This window comes from Haemaphysalis longicornis, unplaced genomic scaffold, assembly GCF_048455015.1.
Source record: "Haemaphysalis longicornis isolate Haplotype H1 unplaced genomic scaffold, Haemaphysalis longicornis Haplotype H1 scaffold_2, whole genome shotgun sequence".
Classification (NCBI taxonomy): domain Eukaryota; kingdom Metazoa; phylum Arthropoda; class Arachnida; order Ixodida; family Ixodidae; genus Haemaphysalis; species Haemaphysalis longicornis.
Window position 1 is genome coordinate 200619281 of NW_027526295.1, and position 20624 is coordinate 200639904.

Sequence of the window (20624 nt, forward strand, 5' to 3'; positions counted from 1 at the left end):
ACGAGTTAACGACGACGGATGGACGGTTTCCGTCTACATGTGTCGTCCTTAGTTGTATGCCACTCAAGCCACCAAAGGCTCTTACAGGCCCGTATCTTGTATCTGTACCTTTGATGTGTAATAAAGGTTATTATTATTATTATTATTATTATTATTATTATTATTATTATTATTATTATTATTATTATTATTATTATTATTATTATTATTATTATTATTATTATTAAAGCAATTTGAGACTTAGAGGGCAATATATAGCAAAACACATTGAGGGCTTGTGGTGTTCAAAGTCAGACAGGGAAGAAAAATGTGAAGCAAGCAAAGTTCGTTTCTCTAAAATCACTCTTGCGGGAAGTCACGGTCAACTTCATACAAGGAACAAATCTTGCGCGACGTAATGTTACTTTTGGTGAACTGATGACGCGTTCTACAGTCTACTAGCCTAATATATCCGACAAAATACGCGTCGCTTTCTAAAGAAGCGTGCACATTTCCTTGGGTCTTGGCTAGTTCTGGCCATTGGGTCTTGGCCATTTTCTAAGCCGCTTGAAAATGGTGATATTCCTTGGTCCTAGCCCCCATTTTTAGAACGCCATCTCGTTGATATTAAATGGCTGGCTGCTTCGGAACTCGCTGTTATAAGCGAAATTCTGTAATTACGACGATGGCGCATGATTACTTGCTGCTTTGGAAGTACGTAGGTTTCGTGAAAAGCACGAAGCAGGTCGCGTCTATCGCCTAAAATAAGAAAATCACGCGTTTTGATAATTCCCACCACACCATGCCGCGGCAAGGAGAAAAAAAAAAGAAAAGAAAATCCCGGGCCATCTCCACTAACGTGAAACCTAGGGAGGGGTGAAGCATGCGGTGTATAAGTGTTTTCTTGGCGCCTTGGCGTTTTTACCCACTGGGATGAAACAGTTGGGGGTAGAGGTACTATACAGCTTGGCTGTAAAAGGCTCGTGTCTGTGCAGCACGAAGCGTTCTAGCGCGAGGCCCTGGGAAACGAGTGTCCCGGTGTTTTAGTACCGTGACCGCGTGAGACGACGGCGACAGGAGACGCCGACAGCCCGAGCCATTAAGAGGCTTCGCCCCTAAAAATGAGAATATTGTTGATATTTTGGATTAAATTAGGTAGATTTCTTTTTCTTTTTTCAGCGAAGGTATCGTGGCTCGTTTAGACGTCGCGCTCCGCTCGCTTGGTTGTGTCGCCTATCGGACGACCATTGCGAATTATATAGGTTGCAGGCAGTGATGTGAGTGCGTAATAGAGGCGTGTTATGTGCGGAGCTATTCGGTAGGTCCGTCTGTTTACGCGAGCGCTGCCCCCGCAGAGCGACGAGGCGCGAGCGTCTGTTTGTGAGAGAGAGAGAGAGAGCGGACGAGGACGTGAGCTGGGGGGTCCTGTAGTTGTAAGGTCTCTTCGATTTGGCTGCACTAGTTGCACCAGTTCAAGGGGTGCAGCACCGTCGTCCTCGTTTTGCCGGTGCCGCGCGCGCCCTCTGCACTTCCTTCCTCGTTTTGCCAAGGTGCAGGTACAGTGCAGGCCCACCTCGGCACTAGTTCTCGGTCGCCGTGCACTCGCCGAAAAGGAGGTGCCGGAATAGTGCAGCATGGCGTACGGGCCGCCCAACGCGTAGCAGACGACGCTGCGCGTCGTTTGACGGCGTGGAGAAGGACGTGTACCTCCTTCACAGCCCGGACGGGTCACCCATGCAGGGCGACAGCGGCTGCTACCTGTACGAGGCGTCCGGTAAGCGTTGTTGCATGCCGGCGATAAACACGTGTAGCGTTCAAGAGCGGTTTTATTTTTGGTCGTAGCCATGTCGGCCTCGTCGCGTTGCTTTGGGTCGCAGTTTGGGATTTCTCAAAGGCTGTGCCGACTTTATACATGCTGGTGTGTACTTTTGCAGACGGGCAGCACGTAACGTTGCGGTTCACGGCAGCCGGCGATGAGAATTTGCCCCCTCCGGCGCTACCGCCGACGTCCGCCTGCAGTGACGGCGATGATTGTGCAGCCGCACTGGCTGAAAATGAGGGGGAACTGTGGAGCGCCCGGAAAACGAAGTTCTACATCGCCCAGTACACCGCGCTCAAGGACTTGGTGGGAAAGACCAGAACACTCTGGTATGTTATCCTTTGTGTGCAGAATTACATTCAGGATGCCATAATTTCTCCCCGCGCTAGATCTCTGAACGCAGTAGCTGCTAATGAACTGTACAGGGGCGCTGGCATTGTCGCTCGAATTTCTAGTTCCAAGCAATTTAAAATTATTCACAGAATGCTAGCGTTCACACATCTTTTCCTCCTGCTTCGAGTGCTTCAAATATGTGACAGCTGAAATACTAATATCCTGATAGAACGGCACTTTATAGCAGCGCATGTTTACTAAGTTATAAATAAAACGTTGTGCACCCCTAGCATGCGACTCGTGTAAGTCAAGTGTTACTTTACTTTACCCATACATTGCTTCAGCTGTGCTTTTCTTTTGTGTTTAGGACAAAAAACAGCTCTGGATTAAAATAACAGAGCTCATCAACAAAGAGTTCCTATGCAATATGGCGGCAACCCAAGTGGAAAATAAATGGAAGAGTTTGTACCGATCATATAATTCAAAAAAAAAAATAACACTTCAATACTTCCACTGGCCGTGCCCCCACAAGTTGCGCACATGAGGAGTAAGTTGGAATTATTTATTGAACTATTCAACAGTTCTGGCATCCCTCATACCCTGAGTCACCTCGAGACACCATGAACCTGTTTAACCATTGAAATGTTCTTACAGGGAGCTTGCCGCAGTTCTAGAGAAGGAACATAGCATAAACCCAAGGATCCTTTTGGAACCTGGGAAGGCAATCCTACCAGGAGGGAACCCACCCAGGGTAATTGAAAATTGCATTGTGTAAGCAAAGTGCTGTCTGTTGGCGTGACGTTTATCCACAACTTCACCAGGGCCAGCACTGCAGCCGAAGGACCTTGAGGGTGGAGGAGATGGACCTCCTGAGGACTTGTCGGTGCACAACAAGGGGGGCCCTGTACCGAAGAGAGTGCAGCATAGCAGGTCGCAGCTTGGTCCACTCTTGGAGACGCTCCAAAAGATGGGGGAGGCCAAAGGGAAGCAAGAGGAGGCCAGGGAAAAGGCCATAAAGCCGGCCAGCAGTGGCAAGAGGCGAAGGCAAAGCGCCACGAAGAGCGAATGCAAAAATTCGACCGCCTCATAGATCTGCTTGCGACAAAGGACAAGTGAAACAAACAATAAAGACGGCGTGTCAGGACTTCACACTTTTTAATTTCATGCAAATGTTTCTTCTAGCAGTGCCAACTCTGTTTTTATGCAAATGTTCTCTATGCACATGGTTTGCACATGATGTGAACACCACCCTTTTTCAGATAGTTCCCAGCCTTTCACAGTGGATGCAGTTCAACAACATAGCAGTTTCCGTGATGTCGGATATGTGCTAACACAAGGCACTTTCATGTCGACTTTGCGTTGGCAGGGCAAGGGTGTCCACAATTAGCACTGCTCTTTAGCAATGCAATCTCTCAAAGCCTGAGCGTAGCCTCATTGGTTGCAGTCGAAGTCCCCTTCGGAGGCGTCGTTGCCCACATCATCATCACGGCGCAATGACGTCAGCTCCTGCAGGAAGTCTGTCGTCGTTGCAGAAGTTGTGCAGAACGCACGCAGCCATTACAATGTAGCAGGACTGCTCAACAGTTCTGGCGTCTACAAAGTACAGCCTCCTAAAACGCTGTTTCAGGAGGCTGAAGGCGTTCTTAATGGCCACTCTGCTGGCTATGTCACCTATTAAAGTTACTTTTCCACGTGGGAAATGTGCACCCGTTGTCCCTGAATGGGGTCATGAGCCACAGCATCAAGGGGTACGCGCTGTCCCCAAGAATGTAGCTTTCCCCGCACTCGACGGCTGCGCGCTCGAAGAAGGGACTCTTTCTCAGGACGCGGGCGTCGTGCGCCGAGCCCGGGAACCCGATGAAAACGTTTCGGAACTTGTTTCTATCGTCGCAGATGCCTTGCAAGATGATAGGACACTTCTTGCGGTTGAAATACGACTTGGCCGATTCACTTGGCGTCAGTATTTCGATATGCGACCCGTCGATGCAGCCAATGACATTTCGAAGGCCCTTTCCACCGCTCTTGGCTAGAAACCTGGCCTTGATGCGCGTCACTTCCTCCACGCTACTTGGCCAGCCGATGACTTCAGCGCTAATTGAGTGGAGGAAGTGAATGACCCCTGTGACACAGGCATGCACCGACGACTCCGTCACGTTGAACTTGTCTCCGATCGCGTACATCGACACTTGCGAGCCGATGTATGTACACAAGCGCAATGAGGCACGTACTCTGAGCTGATATTTGTTGCCGGCCTTGCACTGCGCTCGGATAGTAGGCCGAAGCGCTGAACCTTGAGCTCAGACAATCAAACGTCTCCCTCGACAGCCTGAACAGCCTCTTGAATTCTTGTTCGTTGTATCTGCTGACAACACGCTCGTAGCCAGACGCACGATTGGCGTCTTCGCGTACCAACGCGCACGCCACGGAAATGCACACGGTGGCGAACTCGTCGTCAGAGTCACTGCACGGATCACTATACTCCCTGCCGTCGCTGTCGGAGTCGCGTAGCTGCGCGGCAGCTTCGAAAAGTGCCATGTCTGACAGCCGATCCATGCTCGCGATGCACAAAGCTCACGTTCGCGTCTCCCGGCTGCTGCTGCAGGCCTACACTTGTGTCCTCGTTTTGGTTGTATCCGGTGCGCGCTAGTGTCGTGGCTGCACCAGCACTTCCTGAACCGGCGCTGCACGCGCGCGACACCGGCCGGCACCGCTGCGGCACTTTTCGGAACTAGTGCAGCGAGTGCAAGCCAAATCGAAGAGACCTGTAGTTAGTTGCGAGAGCCTGCCGGCGCCGCCGCGCTCCGAGCCTTCATCGTTGCATGGCACTGCGATCGTCATTCCGTGCCGGCGATGTGACGTTCCCACGGCCTCTGGAATGCGGCGCGCCTCTTCGATTCCCTTCTCAGCCCGGTTAATCGTGCCCTATTGGCGAGTCCTTCTCACTTCTCAGACCACGTGCTCAACGAAAGGGCTGGTGCGTTGTTGACTTTTTTCGCGAAGGCTTCGCGCCTGCCGGTCCCATACTCCAGGGATATATTCTCATGATAGTCGAAGATTGATCGAGAGAATGTCTGCAGCGACTCGTTTTCGCAAATAAAGGACTCGCGTTGCCGTATTTTCTGGACGTATTCGATACGCCAACCCACCCTTGCGGTAGCTCATTCTCGAAAGCTGCCCTTTTTACTTTCCGAAACTGTATTTCCGCAGTGCCCAAATTGTCTTGCACCACAACTGCGAAGCTACTAAGCTTGCATTCTATGCAAAAACCCTCGTCGCTGTACGTACTGCACCAACGACCGCTTTGTCTTTCGTGCGTGGTGTGGTATGTTTCTCCTGGGCATTACTCGGTGCCGCCGTCTGTTCGTCGAAACCGGAGCGACGTTTGGGTATATCCGCCGCGGTGCCCCAGGTCCCCGGGCGGTGAACGATCGCCTGTCCCTTTAATTCGGCCAGGCCTTCTGTTACCGAGCTCGCGTCTCGTGCCTATTCTTAGCATGCGCTCTTGTCCCAGGCTGAGTCCTCGGTACGGCATGAGGGCAGGCGTGGACCCGCGATCTCGCTGCCTGGGCGTCGCTTTGTTCGCTGGCGTCGTCGTTGTTACAGTGCGGCGCACGCCTCGGGGCCCGAGCTGCCGGGGCGGAACCGCAGAGGAGATAGTGCAGTGTGTGCGGGCTGACTGTGACACCCTTTACAGAAGCGGGGTATTATTATTATTATTTTTTTATTTTTACGGAGTGAAGCTACTTAGCAAATCGCAATTTTTCTTGTCCGCAGTTAAAATACCAAGAAATTGCCGAGCGCGGGCACGTGAGCGCGGGCCTCGCGGCGAGCACCCGGAAATTAACAAAGCCAACAAAATGCCTAGCGCTCATGTGTGCGTGCCTCGCGACGACCGCCCAGTGTCCCCTGCGCGCGTTTTTCAAGCCAAACATAGATTGGCCAAGGGTGGCCAAAAAACAAAAAAAAACTCCACCGTTCGCCGTAATCGTCGCAACAATTGCTCGGAATGAGAAAGGTGATGTCCGCTGATTGTCACTTCCAAAAAAAAAAAAAAAAATGAAGGAAGCTCACACTTATAACAACAATGATGGATTAAATGTTGCGGCAGCAGCGAAGAAGCAAATCGGCTGCAATCGTGGACTTAACCGTCGTGATGGTCGTGAAGATTGCGTACGGCTTCGCTACCTTCAATTTTTGCGAATTAGTGTGTGCTTCCCTCATCTTTTTCTGCCCGTTTTCTGCTCATAGCGCAGCCTGTCTCCTATTTTCTGCTGGCTGCTGTGTAGCGTTCCTTGACGTATTCTCGTATACATAAAACATGGAGACGCGTCTAACTGAAGCGTGCATTAGTAAGTCCAAAGGGACGAAGGCTGAACATGCTCCATGGCATAGATTGGCATGCGCGAAGTTTTTGCACTCTGCAGAGCAGAACAAAATGGGGCGGTATTCTCGAGTTTTGTCCCTTTTGCGTCCCTTTCAAAAGTGTCCCTTTTGGCAAGCCCTGATTGGCTAAAAGCAAACAACCGGAAGTGACGTAACGCAAGCGCGGCAAACCTACTGCCAACGCTTATTGCTTAACCGGAAGTACGTCACGAGGAAAGGGCACAAAAGGGACGTTTTTAAAAGGGACAGTTACGAGAATACCGCCCCAGATCGTATCTTGACGTGCCGGTTTGACAAGTGCGTGTAGACATTCTGATCACTGTTGAACCAGTGGCGTAAGGACACCGTAAGACGAATAACACCAGAAAGAGAAAAACACCAAGAAAAGTGTAACAAAATCAAAAAGACAAATCTAAAGAAACAAAAAGAAAACTGTGGATGCAGTTGGGGCCCGCTACGTAACTTCCGTCCGTTGTCTTTAGCTTTCGTTTTCTGCGGGAACATTGCATGCAAAAGGGCTGAGCGTCGTGGTGGTAGCTTAGAACGTTGTATGCTTGGCCCATCGCTTGCGCCAGAAAAATAATTATCGGCAGTCTTTCAGTAGCGCCTGGCAGTCAGTGACCTCCTACACACTTCGCATTTCCTGTGTGTAGCCCAGTGCATTTTAGCTGTCGAAGGGCTTGCAGGGCAGTATTACCTTGTGGTATGCATTACGGTGCCCCCTAGAGTGCCGTTCTTTTGAAAAGCAGTTGCATTGTGAACAAAGAATGACTGCAGTTGGAAACGAGGGTTCAGTAAGTTGGTGTCAAGGCCGTTTTGATTGGGCCACGAAGGCAAGACACAACTTTGTTTAATTTGTAAGAACTAGGCTTCAGTATCTCCCTCAGCTCCGTTCTAGCCGCGGAAACTTTTTTTGTAACCGAAAAAACGCAAGAAGTATTGGGAAACTTTCAAATTTCGCGCTGCAGGCCCCACTGCAATTGCCCAGTCATGTGCTTTGGCGGTCGACCGCCGCCAATCGCTCAAGCAAGATTCCGTGACGTCACAGAAAAGTTGCCGGAAAGTGGCTAGGGATTCGCCACTGCTTGACATGTTTACTTTAATATGACCATAACTTGTTTGAAATTTGCGATGGAATTAAAACCATTATTACCTGGGCGAAGCAGTCTTTTTAATGAACATAGCTCGTATTTTGTCGTCATGGTGGGGAATGGCACTTAACTTCTGGGCTATTGTGTTTCCTGCAAGCTACGCGGGATACATTGCAGTCCATAAGCTGGGCCCGTACACATCAGTTTAATTTTTCCTTCTATTCTCATTTGTGCTTTTCTTCTTATGGTCCTGGAGTGTATTGTTATTCGTCTTTTGTTGTCTGGTATTTCTTTCCGTTTCTTTTCAAACCTTGTATTTATTCGTCAGTTTAATTTTTCCTTCTATTCTCATTTGTGCTTTTCTTCTTATGGTCCTGGAGTGTATTGTTATTCGTCTTTTGTTGTCTGGTATTTCTTTACGTTTCTTTTCAAACCTTGTATTTATTCGCGTTCACGCCACAGGGCTTCTGATGGCTTCTTATTCTTTCTTCGTATGCCGCGAACGCGTTCACAGGCAACTCTCAGTCTTGCGGAGTGTATGAGCGTCGCTGTTTAGCGGGGCTCAATAGCTGTTGCCAACGTGCGCATAGGCCAGTGCTTCTCCACCATGAGTGTCCCGGGGAGCCATTTCGAGCTTGCAAAAGTGACGGCGGACCCCACACTAAATTTTTGCATTTGTAGCTATAAGTTACCCAACCACCCGTAGGCTGCCTTTTGTGTTTTTGGCTTTAAAACATGTGCTAAGCGGAAAAATTGAACGTGTAAGCCTTGCAGCAAAGCCACTTTTTTTTTTTTTCATTTTTAGCAAGGTATGGCAGAAAGGAGAAAATAAAAGGTGTGGGGGGGGGGGGGGGGGGTGGATTTCGGAAGGGCTTCGCGGGCCCCAATTTGAGAATGGCTGGTCCAGACCTTACCTTGTCACATCAACTGTACTCAGACACGGGCGCTTTGGATCGTTCAAACGTGTGCGGGCTATTCTGGTGCTTCAAATGCTAATTCCGTGAGACGTATAAATTGTGGAAATCCTGATGAACTAATACTGACGTCGCGGCTTGTGTGCGCTGCGGTCTTGCGTTATCTGCGGCGTTCCGTTCTGTTGCTAAGAGTAAATACGGGTTCGACAACCGGCTGCAGACGAGCTATTGTTGGCGCAGGTGACATCATAGAAAAACATTCTTAAAAACCCGCCTGCGTGCATGAAATGGGGTTCACGCCACTACGGGGGGCTGCTTAAGCAGCCCCGCGTAGTTTAAAATTATTCCAGAAGCCCTCCTCTGTCGTCCGCATCGCAGCTCACGAAACAAGCAACGCGGGCTCCCCCCATGCGTCGGCGGCTGCTTGCCCAACGTCGCGTGCGGCTCGCGAGCGCATATACAAACGAGCCGCTTGCTCAAGATGACCGCTCGCGGTTCGGTTGTGGGCGTTGCGCGGGTCGGTTGGCCGTACTCGCGCCGATGACCACGCATAACCACGCGGTGGACACGCATCCCTTGGTGTGCTCGCATTCACTTTGTGCCTGCTGTGGCGGAGAAAATTGCCGCGGCCGCGTTTTCTCCGTGCGGCTCTCCTCTCTCCTTGACCTCGGTGGACTGCACTTTGCGACGTCCTCGGTGGACCCGACCGTGCCGGACCCCAAAGTGTAATTTGCCCGGTCCGTGGACATCGGTGAAATATAGTCGACACCACCGCCTAGCTCCACAAGGCCGTCGTAGTCCAAGCACCCTTAAGTTGCATTCCGTGAGAAGCCGACTACGAAAAAGAAAAAAAAAAGAAGAGCGCCTTGAAAGGGCGAATTTGTCGAGAATAGTCGAAATGCTGTAATTCCTAACAAAATCTGCCGATGCGGACCGCCTGCTTATCAAAGGCTGCGTGGCTGGCTGCGACTTGTTATTGCGATTCGCGTAGTAGTACTCCTGGTTTGCGCTGTGGTGACAGCTCTGACCTTGGGGAATGACATGCGGAGTGGAAGACCACTGCGAGGGCCGAGAAGAACCCAGCTGGAACGAGACGTTGTCGACGCGTAGTAGACCGTATACGCAGAGGAACGGCGGAACGGAAAGAAGCGTCCGGGCAGCTCTTTCTTCTTGAAGGCCAATCTCCGTGGAACGGATGTACGCACCGGGGAGGCTACAAAACGCTCACGTAGCAGGCCCGCCAAGCGGCCGGTGCACGCTTAGCTGTTGGCAGGGAGCATGGAAAGCAGAAAGTAGGTATCGCAACAATATGGAAAGTTGGGCGAGCTGTTCTGGAACAACGCAGGCAGACCAGGTACAGAGAAGAAATGCGCATGCGGTCGCTGCCCTGTGTTCTTTTCCTGTCCGTGGTCTGTCTGCGCTGTTCCTCGCCAAGGTGAATAGAAAGTGACTGTCTGCAAAGTTTCGGCAGCCACCGCCTTTTGATCGTTTGTCGCTGAGTAAACGCGGCCGCCCGTTGGGCGATTGACGTTTGCGTTGAAATTCTTTCTGCCTAAAAAGCGCGCAGGGGTCCGTGTGAGTAGCTCGCCCAAATGGAATATCTCACCGCTTTCTGTTCCACGTAGTCTTCGATCTCATTGAACGAACAGTAGCCGAGGCCAACGAATGGCCTCAGCTACTGTTGCCACTGTCAAAAAAAAAAAAATAGTACTATCTTTTTTTCGAAGGGGTCCAGATAGTGTGGACACAGGCCATTCTTCCCTCGAGGGAAACGAGGCGGCACACGCCGCTGCCCGCGCTCTTACATTCCGGGCGTTTTCGTCGACGGAAGAGGACCTTTCCGAACCCTCCATCTATCCCCCGGTCCCTCCCCGATACACTGAAATCTTATATCATTATCGCCAACGGCGCTTTCAGTACCCTTCTCCTCACCCGTCCCTCAGCACACAGGCGGCTCGCATTTGGCGTCGACTGCAGATTAACACCTTATATAACACCTCGATACTCCACTACATCTCTCCCTCCACTTACCCCTACAACTGCCCCTCTTGCTCCGTCCCGAACACTACCTACCACCTGGTCTGGAAATGCCCCTACGCGCCAAACCCCCTCCCTTCCCCATCCCCTGACCAATGGGAGCGCGAGCTGGCCAGCTCACGGTGCGAGGATCAAGAACGCCTCATCGCTCGCGCCCAAGCTGCTGCGCTAGTTCGCGGCTATCTGGACTAAGAAAGCAGCCCACTTTTACGCTCAATAAACGTTTTCCAATCAAATGTCTTTTTTTCGTCTATTTCGAAGACGCATCAAAGATCCGCCGTGACGTTGAGAGGCTTTTTTAACTGCATGCTCAATAATGCATTGGCTTAATGAACTGAGCCCGAGGTTTCGCGCAATCTCCCCTCGACTTACAAGCTCAGTTCTCGAGGGCGCTGTCGCGTTGGTTTTCGCCTGTTTCGACTGTTTACTACGACTCCCGCGGTTAAACCGTTGCACTTTTCTTTCGTTCTTTTTCCTGCCGTCTTTAAAGTCCTCTCCGGCCGGGATCAATGAGGGCGAAGTGGCCGTTTGCCCGCTGATTGCCGCCTCCTCTCTTTTCCCGGGGGGACTGGCTGTTTGCGGCTGCGTCGAGCCCTCTTGGAAGCCTGCAGTGATCAGCCGGTTTGTTCGGCGTCTCGTTCCCCGCGCGCAAGAGCAGCAAACTATGCGGAGCCTCGAGCGCTCGATCCCACTCCGTTTGCTTATCCCTCCCTCCATCCGTTCGACGACGTGCCCACCGTGACAGTTTGTGCTTATTTTGTGGGAAGGGGGTGATTGCTCGATCCCCGGAGGCGCACGCTCGATGCGCACGCACCGCCTTCACGCTTCATCTTCTCGGGCTTGTGAGCCGTGCGCCTTTCCGTGGTCGGGTGCGAGCGCCTGATTGGCCAAAAAACAGCATTGCAGTTTTTTTGTTATGGCGTTTACTTTACTGTGAGCCCTCTGTACGTTGAAAAGGTGCGACACACCGGTACGAGCTAGAGCAGCCCTGGAACGGTATGCGTCAACGCTTCCCTTGTTTGCTGTTCGTCGACGCTGAACAGCAAACAGCGGCGCATGCTGGTGTGCGCGGGAAGTTGCGTCGTTTACCTCTCCTTGATCCTGTCGTCCTTTGGCGCCACATGAGTGAACTAAGCTAGCTCCTCGCAGCACTAACTAGGAAAAAGCTGGAAGGCGCGACGCCAGGCGGGGAGGTTGGCTTCGAAAGGAACGGGCGCCAACTGCTGAAAGATTCACTCTCATCATTTTGCGGCTACAAAATACGCAACATTTCGGTTGATTCCATGCTCTTATTTGTTCCTGTTGGCTCCTAATATCACCACAGACATGTATTCGCTATATTCGTTTATTTTTGAAACCTCGATTCCCGGCCGCTGCGGCCGCTTTCCTGATGGAGGCGAAAAGCGAAAGCGTCCGTGTGTTCGAGATTTCGGCGCACGTTAAAAATCCCCAGGTGGTCAAAATTAATCCGGAGCCCTCCACTATGGCGCGAATCGTCGCCTGTGTTGCGTGGGTGCGTTAAACCAATAAATAAATAAATAAATAAATAAATAAATAAATAAATAAATAAATAAATAAATAAATAAATCAGTCGATCAAACAATTAATGAATCAGTTAGTCAATCAATCAAATTATTTTTGAAACCGATGTACTCTTATTGTCAAACAATGTATTTTCGATGAATTAGTGCGGCGTTTGACTGAGGCATATATTCCCAGCCACGGCCAGCCACGGCGGTACGCAGCTTCTGACGGTGAAGCTGCGTACCGGCACGTTGCTGTACACGACGTAAGTGCACGTGAGTGAACTCCAGGTGGCTGGAATTATTCCAGAGGCCTTTCTTTATACGTCGCCTCGCAGTCCGCGCGTGGCTCCCGAGTGTTTACAGAATATCAAAGTTTTCTTCTCTTTCGAGTCACCTACAACTGTCCCGACTGCCACGCCCCAACCGCCACCGCCATCTCGTATTCTTCCGCCCACACTCTCCTCACCTACTCCCGAGCGGGGGTGTGTGCGCCGACCAGCTCGGACTCGCAGGAACACCGAAAGCTTATACCAGCAGGCCACCCGAGCAGCGAAAGCACGTGGCTACCTGAACTACGAAGGACACCCGTCTCATCTAAATCTAGAACTGAATGAACGTCGGTTCCTCCTGAGGCTCCTACACTCTTTGGGTGGTACCGCAACTCTTTCATACGGTGTCTCCTTCTGAACACAAAGACGTGATAATCAGGAAAGTCGTGAAGTCCTCAAACTGCAACTGGAGGCGCTTCTAACGTATACCCGAAACTTTGCGTGGCCATGGACGCATGGTTGCGGCGAAATGGAATGTAATTTGTTTTTAACGTATACGTTGGGACGAGCACTGGGGCTGTTTCCTCAAAACGTGCGCTTCCCTTTCAAAGTCGCGAAAGTCGAGTTTGGATCAAAGAAACAAATCAACGGAGTTGGTTCGCGGCAAACGAGCCGGTTCTTTCATTCAGCAAACCAAACGAAGCGGTACATCCCGAATTGTTATCGTACTATGCAGTTATTATTCACTAGCCAGCCAACGTTTCGGCTCTCGCGTGTCCTGCGGGCGAGTCGGAGTAGCAATAGACGAGCGCTGCGGCGGCGGGAATTGGAGCGACGACGCCGCTCGCTGTCTTCGGGAGGCGCCAGCCCTCGTGACAAACGATCTGCATACGACCCCGTGGTTGCCGAAGCCCGCCCTTCAACGCCGTCCCCTTATTTCTTGCAGCAGCGTGGGCGAGGAGTTCCGCCGGCATCTAACAAGGCTGCACCTTATTCAAGATCGTCCCGCTTTCGGGCACGTCTCGCCCTCGTTTGTTTCAGCGTCTCTTGTCCCGTGATGGGGCTTGCGGGTATCGCTTCTCTCCTTGCCTCTGGTCGCTTCAAGCTCGCGGTGCATTATTTCGGCTGGGATGCCGCTTCGTTCTTCGTGGCTTTTTCATCGTACCTCTGGCGACTTGCCCTCGTTCCCGTGTTCTTTCTTTTGTTTTTGCCCGCCTCCTTTGTTTGCTTATTATCCTAAGCCGTACTGCATTGGCGAGTTGCCAGCCGAAGCACGGCGTCTGCGTCAGACCCCCGGTGCTCCCTGTTTCGAATGAGTTCAGCGCGAAGTTCTCCCGTGGTGTTTTAGCACCTTGCTGAGTGACACGTGAAAATGGCTGTTGTAGCTCGTCGTTGAGTGACAAATTAAAGTCGGGGTCTTCCCCTTCCTGGAGCCCATGCGTGGCATGTCCGCACAGCTCGGCCCCCTATGTCGTGTTCCCGGACACAAAGCGAACAGGACAACTATGACTTGAACTTCGGAGCGTGGTATAGCCTCGTCGGCAGAGGCCGCTTTCGGAGCCCGGACCGAAAAAAAAAAAAAAGTAAGGGAGGAGCCATCACGTCCTACAGAGAGGCGGATGCCCAGCAAAACTGTTAGGAACAACGCCATTCAGCAACCATGCACAATGTACAGACTAGCAACGTTAGACTGAACAAAATGGCCTTTGTAACTAACTTTTAGAGCTTGCTTGCAAACGTTCAGGAAAGTTACTGAGTACGGCAGGATGGCAACCGTCGCTACCAAACTACTTGCGATGTGCCGAGCTGTCCGTTCTCCCGTTCGCTTTTCGTGGTGCACGTGCTGCGTCTTGCCAGCCGGCGATGTCCACGTTGTCGGCGGCTAGCTGTGCATGTGTTCGTGACGTGACCTGGAAGCTTTTGGGTTTCGATTGTTCCTTTTGCGGGCAGGCTCAGGCACCCCTCCCACAGAGTACACATCGTCTGAAAAAGACAGGATGTTCACTTCCCAAGCAATAACACAATGCATTAACAAGGAAGGAATACGCAGGCACGGATTGCGAACTCCGCAAAACAGAAGAGACAGTCTGGCGCAGATTACAGGTTGGAACCTACCCAAATCCGCTACTGCTTGGTAAACTCTCCCAGGCCAATTTGAATTTAGATGCAAACATTGCGAAAGCCTGGAAAGCATGGTCCACATGATCTGCACGTGCCCGCAGCCCACATACACCAGACGGCACCCACACAGTGGACACTTGGGAGGCTCTGGTGCTCAGCTCAGACCTAGAAACGCAACGGACGATCGCCAATCAAGCTCAAGCAGCCGCAGGTCCTAATCGATCCTGGCCGATCAAGGGGCTTTAAAAACCAATTGATTGATGCTGAATAAAAGTTTTCCATCATTAGTACCACGGGAAGCCAATGAGAAGGTGGCCTCTTTGACATTGAGCGGTGCGTGAGCGGCTGTGTCGCGCTCCTTCTCGTCTTGACTTATGAACTTTATTTTGTTCCTCTGTGAGGGCACGTGTTAGCTAGCGCTAGCCTTGAACTGAAATAGCTGCTTCCGGTGTTAAACGCAGTGTTTCAGTTGGGGAGACGCAATATTGCGATATCTATTTTTTATTCTTCGCGTGGGTTCTTCCTATGTTAGTTTCAAGCTAATACAGTTGACACGACTTGTTGCTAAGGCAGTTAAACATTCTCATCGGATTAACTGCATGCACTGGAAATGAGAAACTTCCGAACTTCGAAGGAAACGCGTATATAATCCAACAGACGTCCAGTCTCAAACGTTTGCACCTCAATTGCTGGCGCCGCTTCGCCGGTACAGTTCCTAATTTAATTCGCTCGCATAAGTTAGTATTATTTAATTACGGCGTCCAGGGCTTCGCCTCCCACCTCCGTAGAGCTTTGAATGGGCGGTTCGAGCAGAAGAAGCGTCGGCCGGCTACCCCGTTTTGCTTTTCTTGTTTTTGCATTTTAGTGACTTCTGCGTATACGAAGGTCTATACACGCATATTGTCCCCGACAGCGTGGCAGGATGGCTTGCGTGTAGGCCAGTGGGAGCACTTTTTGCGGCGGGAGTGTTCGGAAGGGCGCCCTGTTTCTGCTGTCACGTTTATTCCTGCTGCATCAGTTCTCATTACTTGCAGTTAATTACCGAGAACGAAGCGATTCACGATTGCCTGATTTCAGACGTAGCGATAAACCGTCTCCATTACTGGTGATTGCCCTGTCCCTAGGCGCCCCACCCGCTTGATTTCGTGCATTTTAGGTGCGTGCAGTGTCGAACGGGTCTAAGGGAATACACGCGACTCCTTTTAAGTGTAATATCGACCAAGAAAAGTAGAAACAAAAAGGGGTTGACATTAAAGCTACGGATATGTATACTGCATCTCCGGACGGACCAGTGCTGGGCGGAGGCAAGTGCGTTAGCTTTATTGCCGCGCGTGACCCATTACCCAAATCCACAGCGCCGAGGCTGGCAAAATACGAGGCTCGGGCTTTACGTTCCTCATTTAGCGAACTGGGCGTGTACTCCCAGGTCTCGTTCACCCCGTCGAGGAAGAGCAGGATGAGGGGGAGTGAAGGGGTCTCTTCATCGTACACGGGCGGGCGTGGCCTTTCTGACTTTCATTTCTTGTTTTACGGGCACTGCGGTGAAAGAACAGATGTAGCCTTCTCGGTGGCGCAAGAAATTCTACGTGCATAGTTCTCAGTATATGCGCACAGCGCCTGTTTTGGTGAGGTCTTGTTCAGGGCGCCATCCGATACTCGATGGAGCATGGTGTACAAACGAATCAGCGTAGGCTTTTCTTCTTTCTCTCTTTTTTTTTTGTCTGTCGAGTGCATTGAGATATTTTCAAAGCAGGTAGCGGAAACGTGGCAAAACCATGGTAGTACTGTTCCTGTGGTGTTCATTTGTATATCTGAATGGGGTCGGAATTTTATTTTATGGCAACGGAGTACTGCAGCTTTATTGCGTGAGCATTATAGATGCGGCATTTCGCCAAAATTTTTGCGTCATTCCGCTGAGCCCCGTCGATCTGTCAATAAACGACCGACAGAAGAGCATAGAATAGAGAGAACGCGTGCAGAGAGCTTCCTTCGAGAAAGGAGAGCTGCCTTGGCAACGGTGCGGACGTTAGCAGAGACACGTCAAGTCGAAGCTCGTCTCGCCTCCTGTCTCCGCACAGGGTGGAAAGGCAGAAGCCGGAGCAAAGCATGCGCATCGATTCGAGCCTTAAATTTGCGAGGGAGAGGGAGGAGGGGCTGATGCGTTCTCTAGGGCCCGCCAATGGGCCCGTCTATGGCCCGCCAATTTTTAGATGCATGCTAATTAGAGATCTACCACCGCTAGCCAAACTATAATTGAACTATTGCCATGGCCTGTAGAAACTCTGCTCTGCTGCTTATACTCTGCTGCTTATAGCCTTTCACGGCAGGCACTGGTCGCTCCTGTGGAAAATCAATGACATAATCAAATCATTTCGTCTTCTGTGTGTGTGTGTGTGTGTGTGTGTGTGTGTGTGTGTGTGTGCGTGCGTGCGTGTGCGCGCGCGCGGGGAGAGAGAGAGAGAGAGAGAGAGAGAGAGAGAGAGAGAGAGAGAGAGAGAGAGAGAGAGAGAGAGAGAGAGAGAGAGAGAGAGAGAGAGAGAGAGAGAGAGAGGGAGAGAGAGAGAGAGAGAGAGAGAGAGGGGGGGGGGGGGGGAATGCCAAAGATTCGAAGATTAGTGTTTGGCGTGTGCGCGTTAACAAACAAATGCCGGCTGCCACGAGGATCTTCCGAACATTTAACAAGTGCCTGTATTTTTTTTTGTTCTTTTTTTAGTGTTGAGCTGCGCGCTACTATGACGATTTCCTGTCGTTATTTTGACTGCTCTTTCCACTGCACTTAGACACGGGCTGATTCGATAAGATCGGTGTTCGCATGCGATATCTCATTCTGCCTGCCAGAGCTTTTATTATTGTTATCTGTTTTATTGTTATTCTTCATCTGTGGACGTGGCAAATTGCGTTTCTCAGCCAGTGCGCCCTCTTTGTCGCTAGCTCACTTCTTGTCCGTATTGGGCGAAAAAGAAATAGCGCGAAAAGCGTGCGAGCGCCGAAAGTTGGGAAAATGGACGATGACGGTGCGTACAGTACACGCGCATTTTAATTTCCCCGAGGAGGAGAAAGAAAAGATCAGACCGGTTCCCTGGAGGGCACGCCAAGGGAAAACGAGTGGAGGTGGAGTGATTTACACGCGCCGAAATAGGGACTGGCGCGGGGTGAAACGCGCCAAATAGTACCGCAAGAGCAGGCAACTCGGCGCGCTGCCTTCGCCCTGTTCTTTTTTCTTTCTTTTCGAGCCTTATCTGTTGTATGTGTGCGCACTGAAGAGCGGCTGTGAGGGTAGCTCTTGCCGCGGCCATTAGCTATGCAAATATTTTAACGATCGGTGCGGAACGCGCTTTTCTGAATTTGCTTTCTTTCCCTAATTTTCCCTCCCGGGCTCACATGTACGTACGTGCTTCTCGCTTTTGCCGTCTGACGCTACTTCTACTGCTTTTATCGCCGCCTGGTGCTATGAACGCAATTAAAGCGATATTACGGCCGCGAGGTCATTAGGGACAAACGAAGATAGATGACCCGAGCGCGTGTACGTACACGCAGGCCCTCGTGGCGGATAGCCTTATTCGTATTTCATATCCTTTTATCTAGCTTATACCACCGGCCCTGTAGTTTTTTCGGAGTCAGGATGGGCGCAAACCGACCTCGTCTTGATAACTCCGATAGTTCGGACCGGTGCTGCAATGTGCCGCTTTCGAACGCTAATTGGTTGTCGGGAGTTCGAACGTCCGCTAGAACGAACCCGTCGTTGTTCTGATCGCTTGCTGGATGCTTAAAACTCTGCGTGGTCCTATGACAGGAAAAGCACATTGACAACTGAGAGCGCCCCAAAGATACAAGTTCGCTTACTTCCTTAGTTTGTTCGTGCGGTAATTTCACTTATCTTTGGTTTGAGTTAGCCGTCGCCGTGTTCCTGAACAACCATCTACCGCTTGGACACATGCCTACTTCGCGGAGCACCTCATGTAAGACCTGTTTGGAGGGTCGTGTAGCATGTGTGATAGATAGCTCGTGGGACTTGAGTTGCGATGTGGATATATCTGACATTGTAAGAAATCGGACCTCTTCTGTAGGTCCAATCGCGAGTCTTCATATACAATGCTTGTCAAATCGTTGACAACCAGCTCTGTACCATTTTTTTTTTTAGGGGTGCATGGGGAGGAGAGGAGAAAAGCGATGGGGACGATGCATCAACAGACCTTTTTCATGGTCGCAAACATCTGCATTAAGTAACGGGCAAAAAAAAAAAAAAGGGGGGGGGGGGGGGCGTATTTTGTTCTAAGCGTGTACAGTAGTTTTCCCTTGGGCATAACGTATACCTCTCATTTCCAAAATGAAAACGTTTTCTCGCAAGCAATGAGACACGTAACGGTGCAGATGAAGTTTATGACAAATGTGGTGTTCTAGGGAGAACGAACATTGCATGCCTGAATAGAAGAGGGAAGCACAGAAGCGGATCCATACTAAGTAACAAAAATATCTAACCACGCTTCGTAAACACCTTTTTTTTTTAATTGCGCCATTTTACTACAGAACATCAAAAACATGACGCTGTGTACTAAACAGCTTAAACAGACACATACAGCAAAAAAAAAAAAAAAAAGAGAGAGAGGAGGAAAAGGCGACATGATGCGGATGACTTTGTGTACTGCCGCGAACTATAGAGCCAGTTTCGGAAAGACAGTTCAACAGTTTCTTGTGAAGGAGTCTCTCTTGCCATACAATTGTCACTCTACAAGCTTTCATCCCGTGCGAAAATAATCGCTTACCACGAGTACAATGCGCAACGTATCGAGCAAAATTTGACGCTCTTGGTTGCGACTGGACACAGTCAGTGGTAAGAGAGCGGCTTACGACAAACGTACCATCCGCGCTTCACTTTAGCCTTAAATGAAACGCCATCTCTCTTCGGGTGTGCTACTGCTGGTGCACATGAATCTCCTTCTCTGCTTTTTCTTCCCATATATCTTTTTTACGCCATGAATAAAATATAAGGAACGCACTGTGAATGAAAGTAGGAGCAACGTCGCGCAGTCTGCATACTATGCCTTCACTGGCGCTCCTTTGTCGGCGTCGCTGCGGCTGCTGGCCGGCTGCTCCCTGAAAGAGCTACATCTGAGAGAGCGGCTGCGTGTGTGGACAGATGTGCAGCTCGATACCGGCGTGCTCCTCTCGGTGCACGGGCTCGCGACGCGTGTTCGTGCAGCCGACGCGTGCGTGCGTACTCCGTTTGCCCTCCATCTGGCGCCGCGACCGGCCGGCGGCCCGCAAGGCCTGCTGCTGCGGCCCATACTTTTCTTCATGCCTTCGGCTGGCGTGGGCGGAGGAGACGCGGGGGTCTTTTAGGTGGAGGGGACCACGCGGGACCAGAAAAGAGACGCTGCGTGCACTGCTCAGGGGGGGTCTTGCGACCGCTGGATGGCACGAGTCTGGTCGCGTGGGGCTACCCATCCACCGTTAGCCCCCTCCCCCCTTGCGCCACTTCTAGCGTTTTGCATCTCCCCCTCGTCGTTGCGGCTCGGCCACGATGCTTCATCGGTGCTCTCCTCCACCCTCTCTCTCCCGCATCCGCCGCTTTCTTTGAGGACCGCAGATGTATCTCGTTTCGCTCCCAGGAATAGATCCGAGATGTGGCGCGGTCCACGATGTGAGCGGGAAAAATGGGCAGGTCTTGAGAGTGGAGTGACGAAGTAGGAAACTCTAAAGGCGGACAATGGCCACGCTGGCAGTTCATTCATTACCTATGCATCAAATGCATCCAACAGCGGCTGTGTTAGTGCATTATTCAGGGTTCAGTCGGACCGCCCGACCCTCTTTCCTTACAACGACAGCTTAGCTCATCATCATCATTATCATCATCATGTTTTATGTCCACTGCAAGATGAAGGCGGCTCCCACTGGCTCTCAGCTGCTCCATCTTGCGTTTGCAGAATCCATTCTCTGCCCCTAAATTTCCTTGTCTCATTTAGCCACCGAGTCATCGGTCTTGTACTTAATCTGGACTTGTCTCTGGGTAGCCATGGACTCCTTTACCCTGGCCTCCGTTTTAAGGGAACCTGGGTACACTGGTTGTAGGCTCGGTGGGGCGGAGCAGACGCATATGATGCCGCAGTCGCTGCAGTAGTGTACATTAGCCGGTCATAGGTATAAAATAGCTG

At 51.0% G+C, this 20624-nt stretch overlaps 2 protein-coding genes across 4 annotated transcripts in view; both read left to right on the plus strand.

The window, feature by feature from the left end:
• The window catches only part of Frl (formin-like protein), a 269253-nt gene that overhangs the window by 146535 nt on the left and 102094 nt on the right, over positions 1-20624 (plus strand). The gene's annotated exons all lie outside the window — the stretch shown is intronic.
• On the plus strand, positions 981-3263 carry LOC144167598 (uncharacterized). 2 transcript variants are annotated; one of them, XM_077696807.1, is made up of 4 exons: positions 981-1753; positions 1914-2127; positions 2786-2882; positions 2953-3263. In XM_077696807.1, the coding sequence occupies exons 1-4, from the start codon at positions 1714-1716 to the stop codon at positions 3145-3147; spliced, it is 546 nt and encodes a 181-aa protein (XP_077552933.1). In that variant the 5' UTR covers positions 981-1713; the 3' UTR covers positions 3148-3263. The 2 variants fall into 2 exon arrangements, with proteins under 2 accessions (XP_077552933.1, XP_077552934.1); XM_077696808.1 differs by lacking the exons at positions 2786-2882; positions 2953-3263 and adding an exon at positions 2499-2738.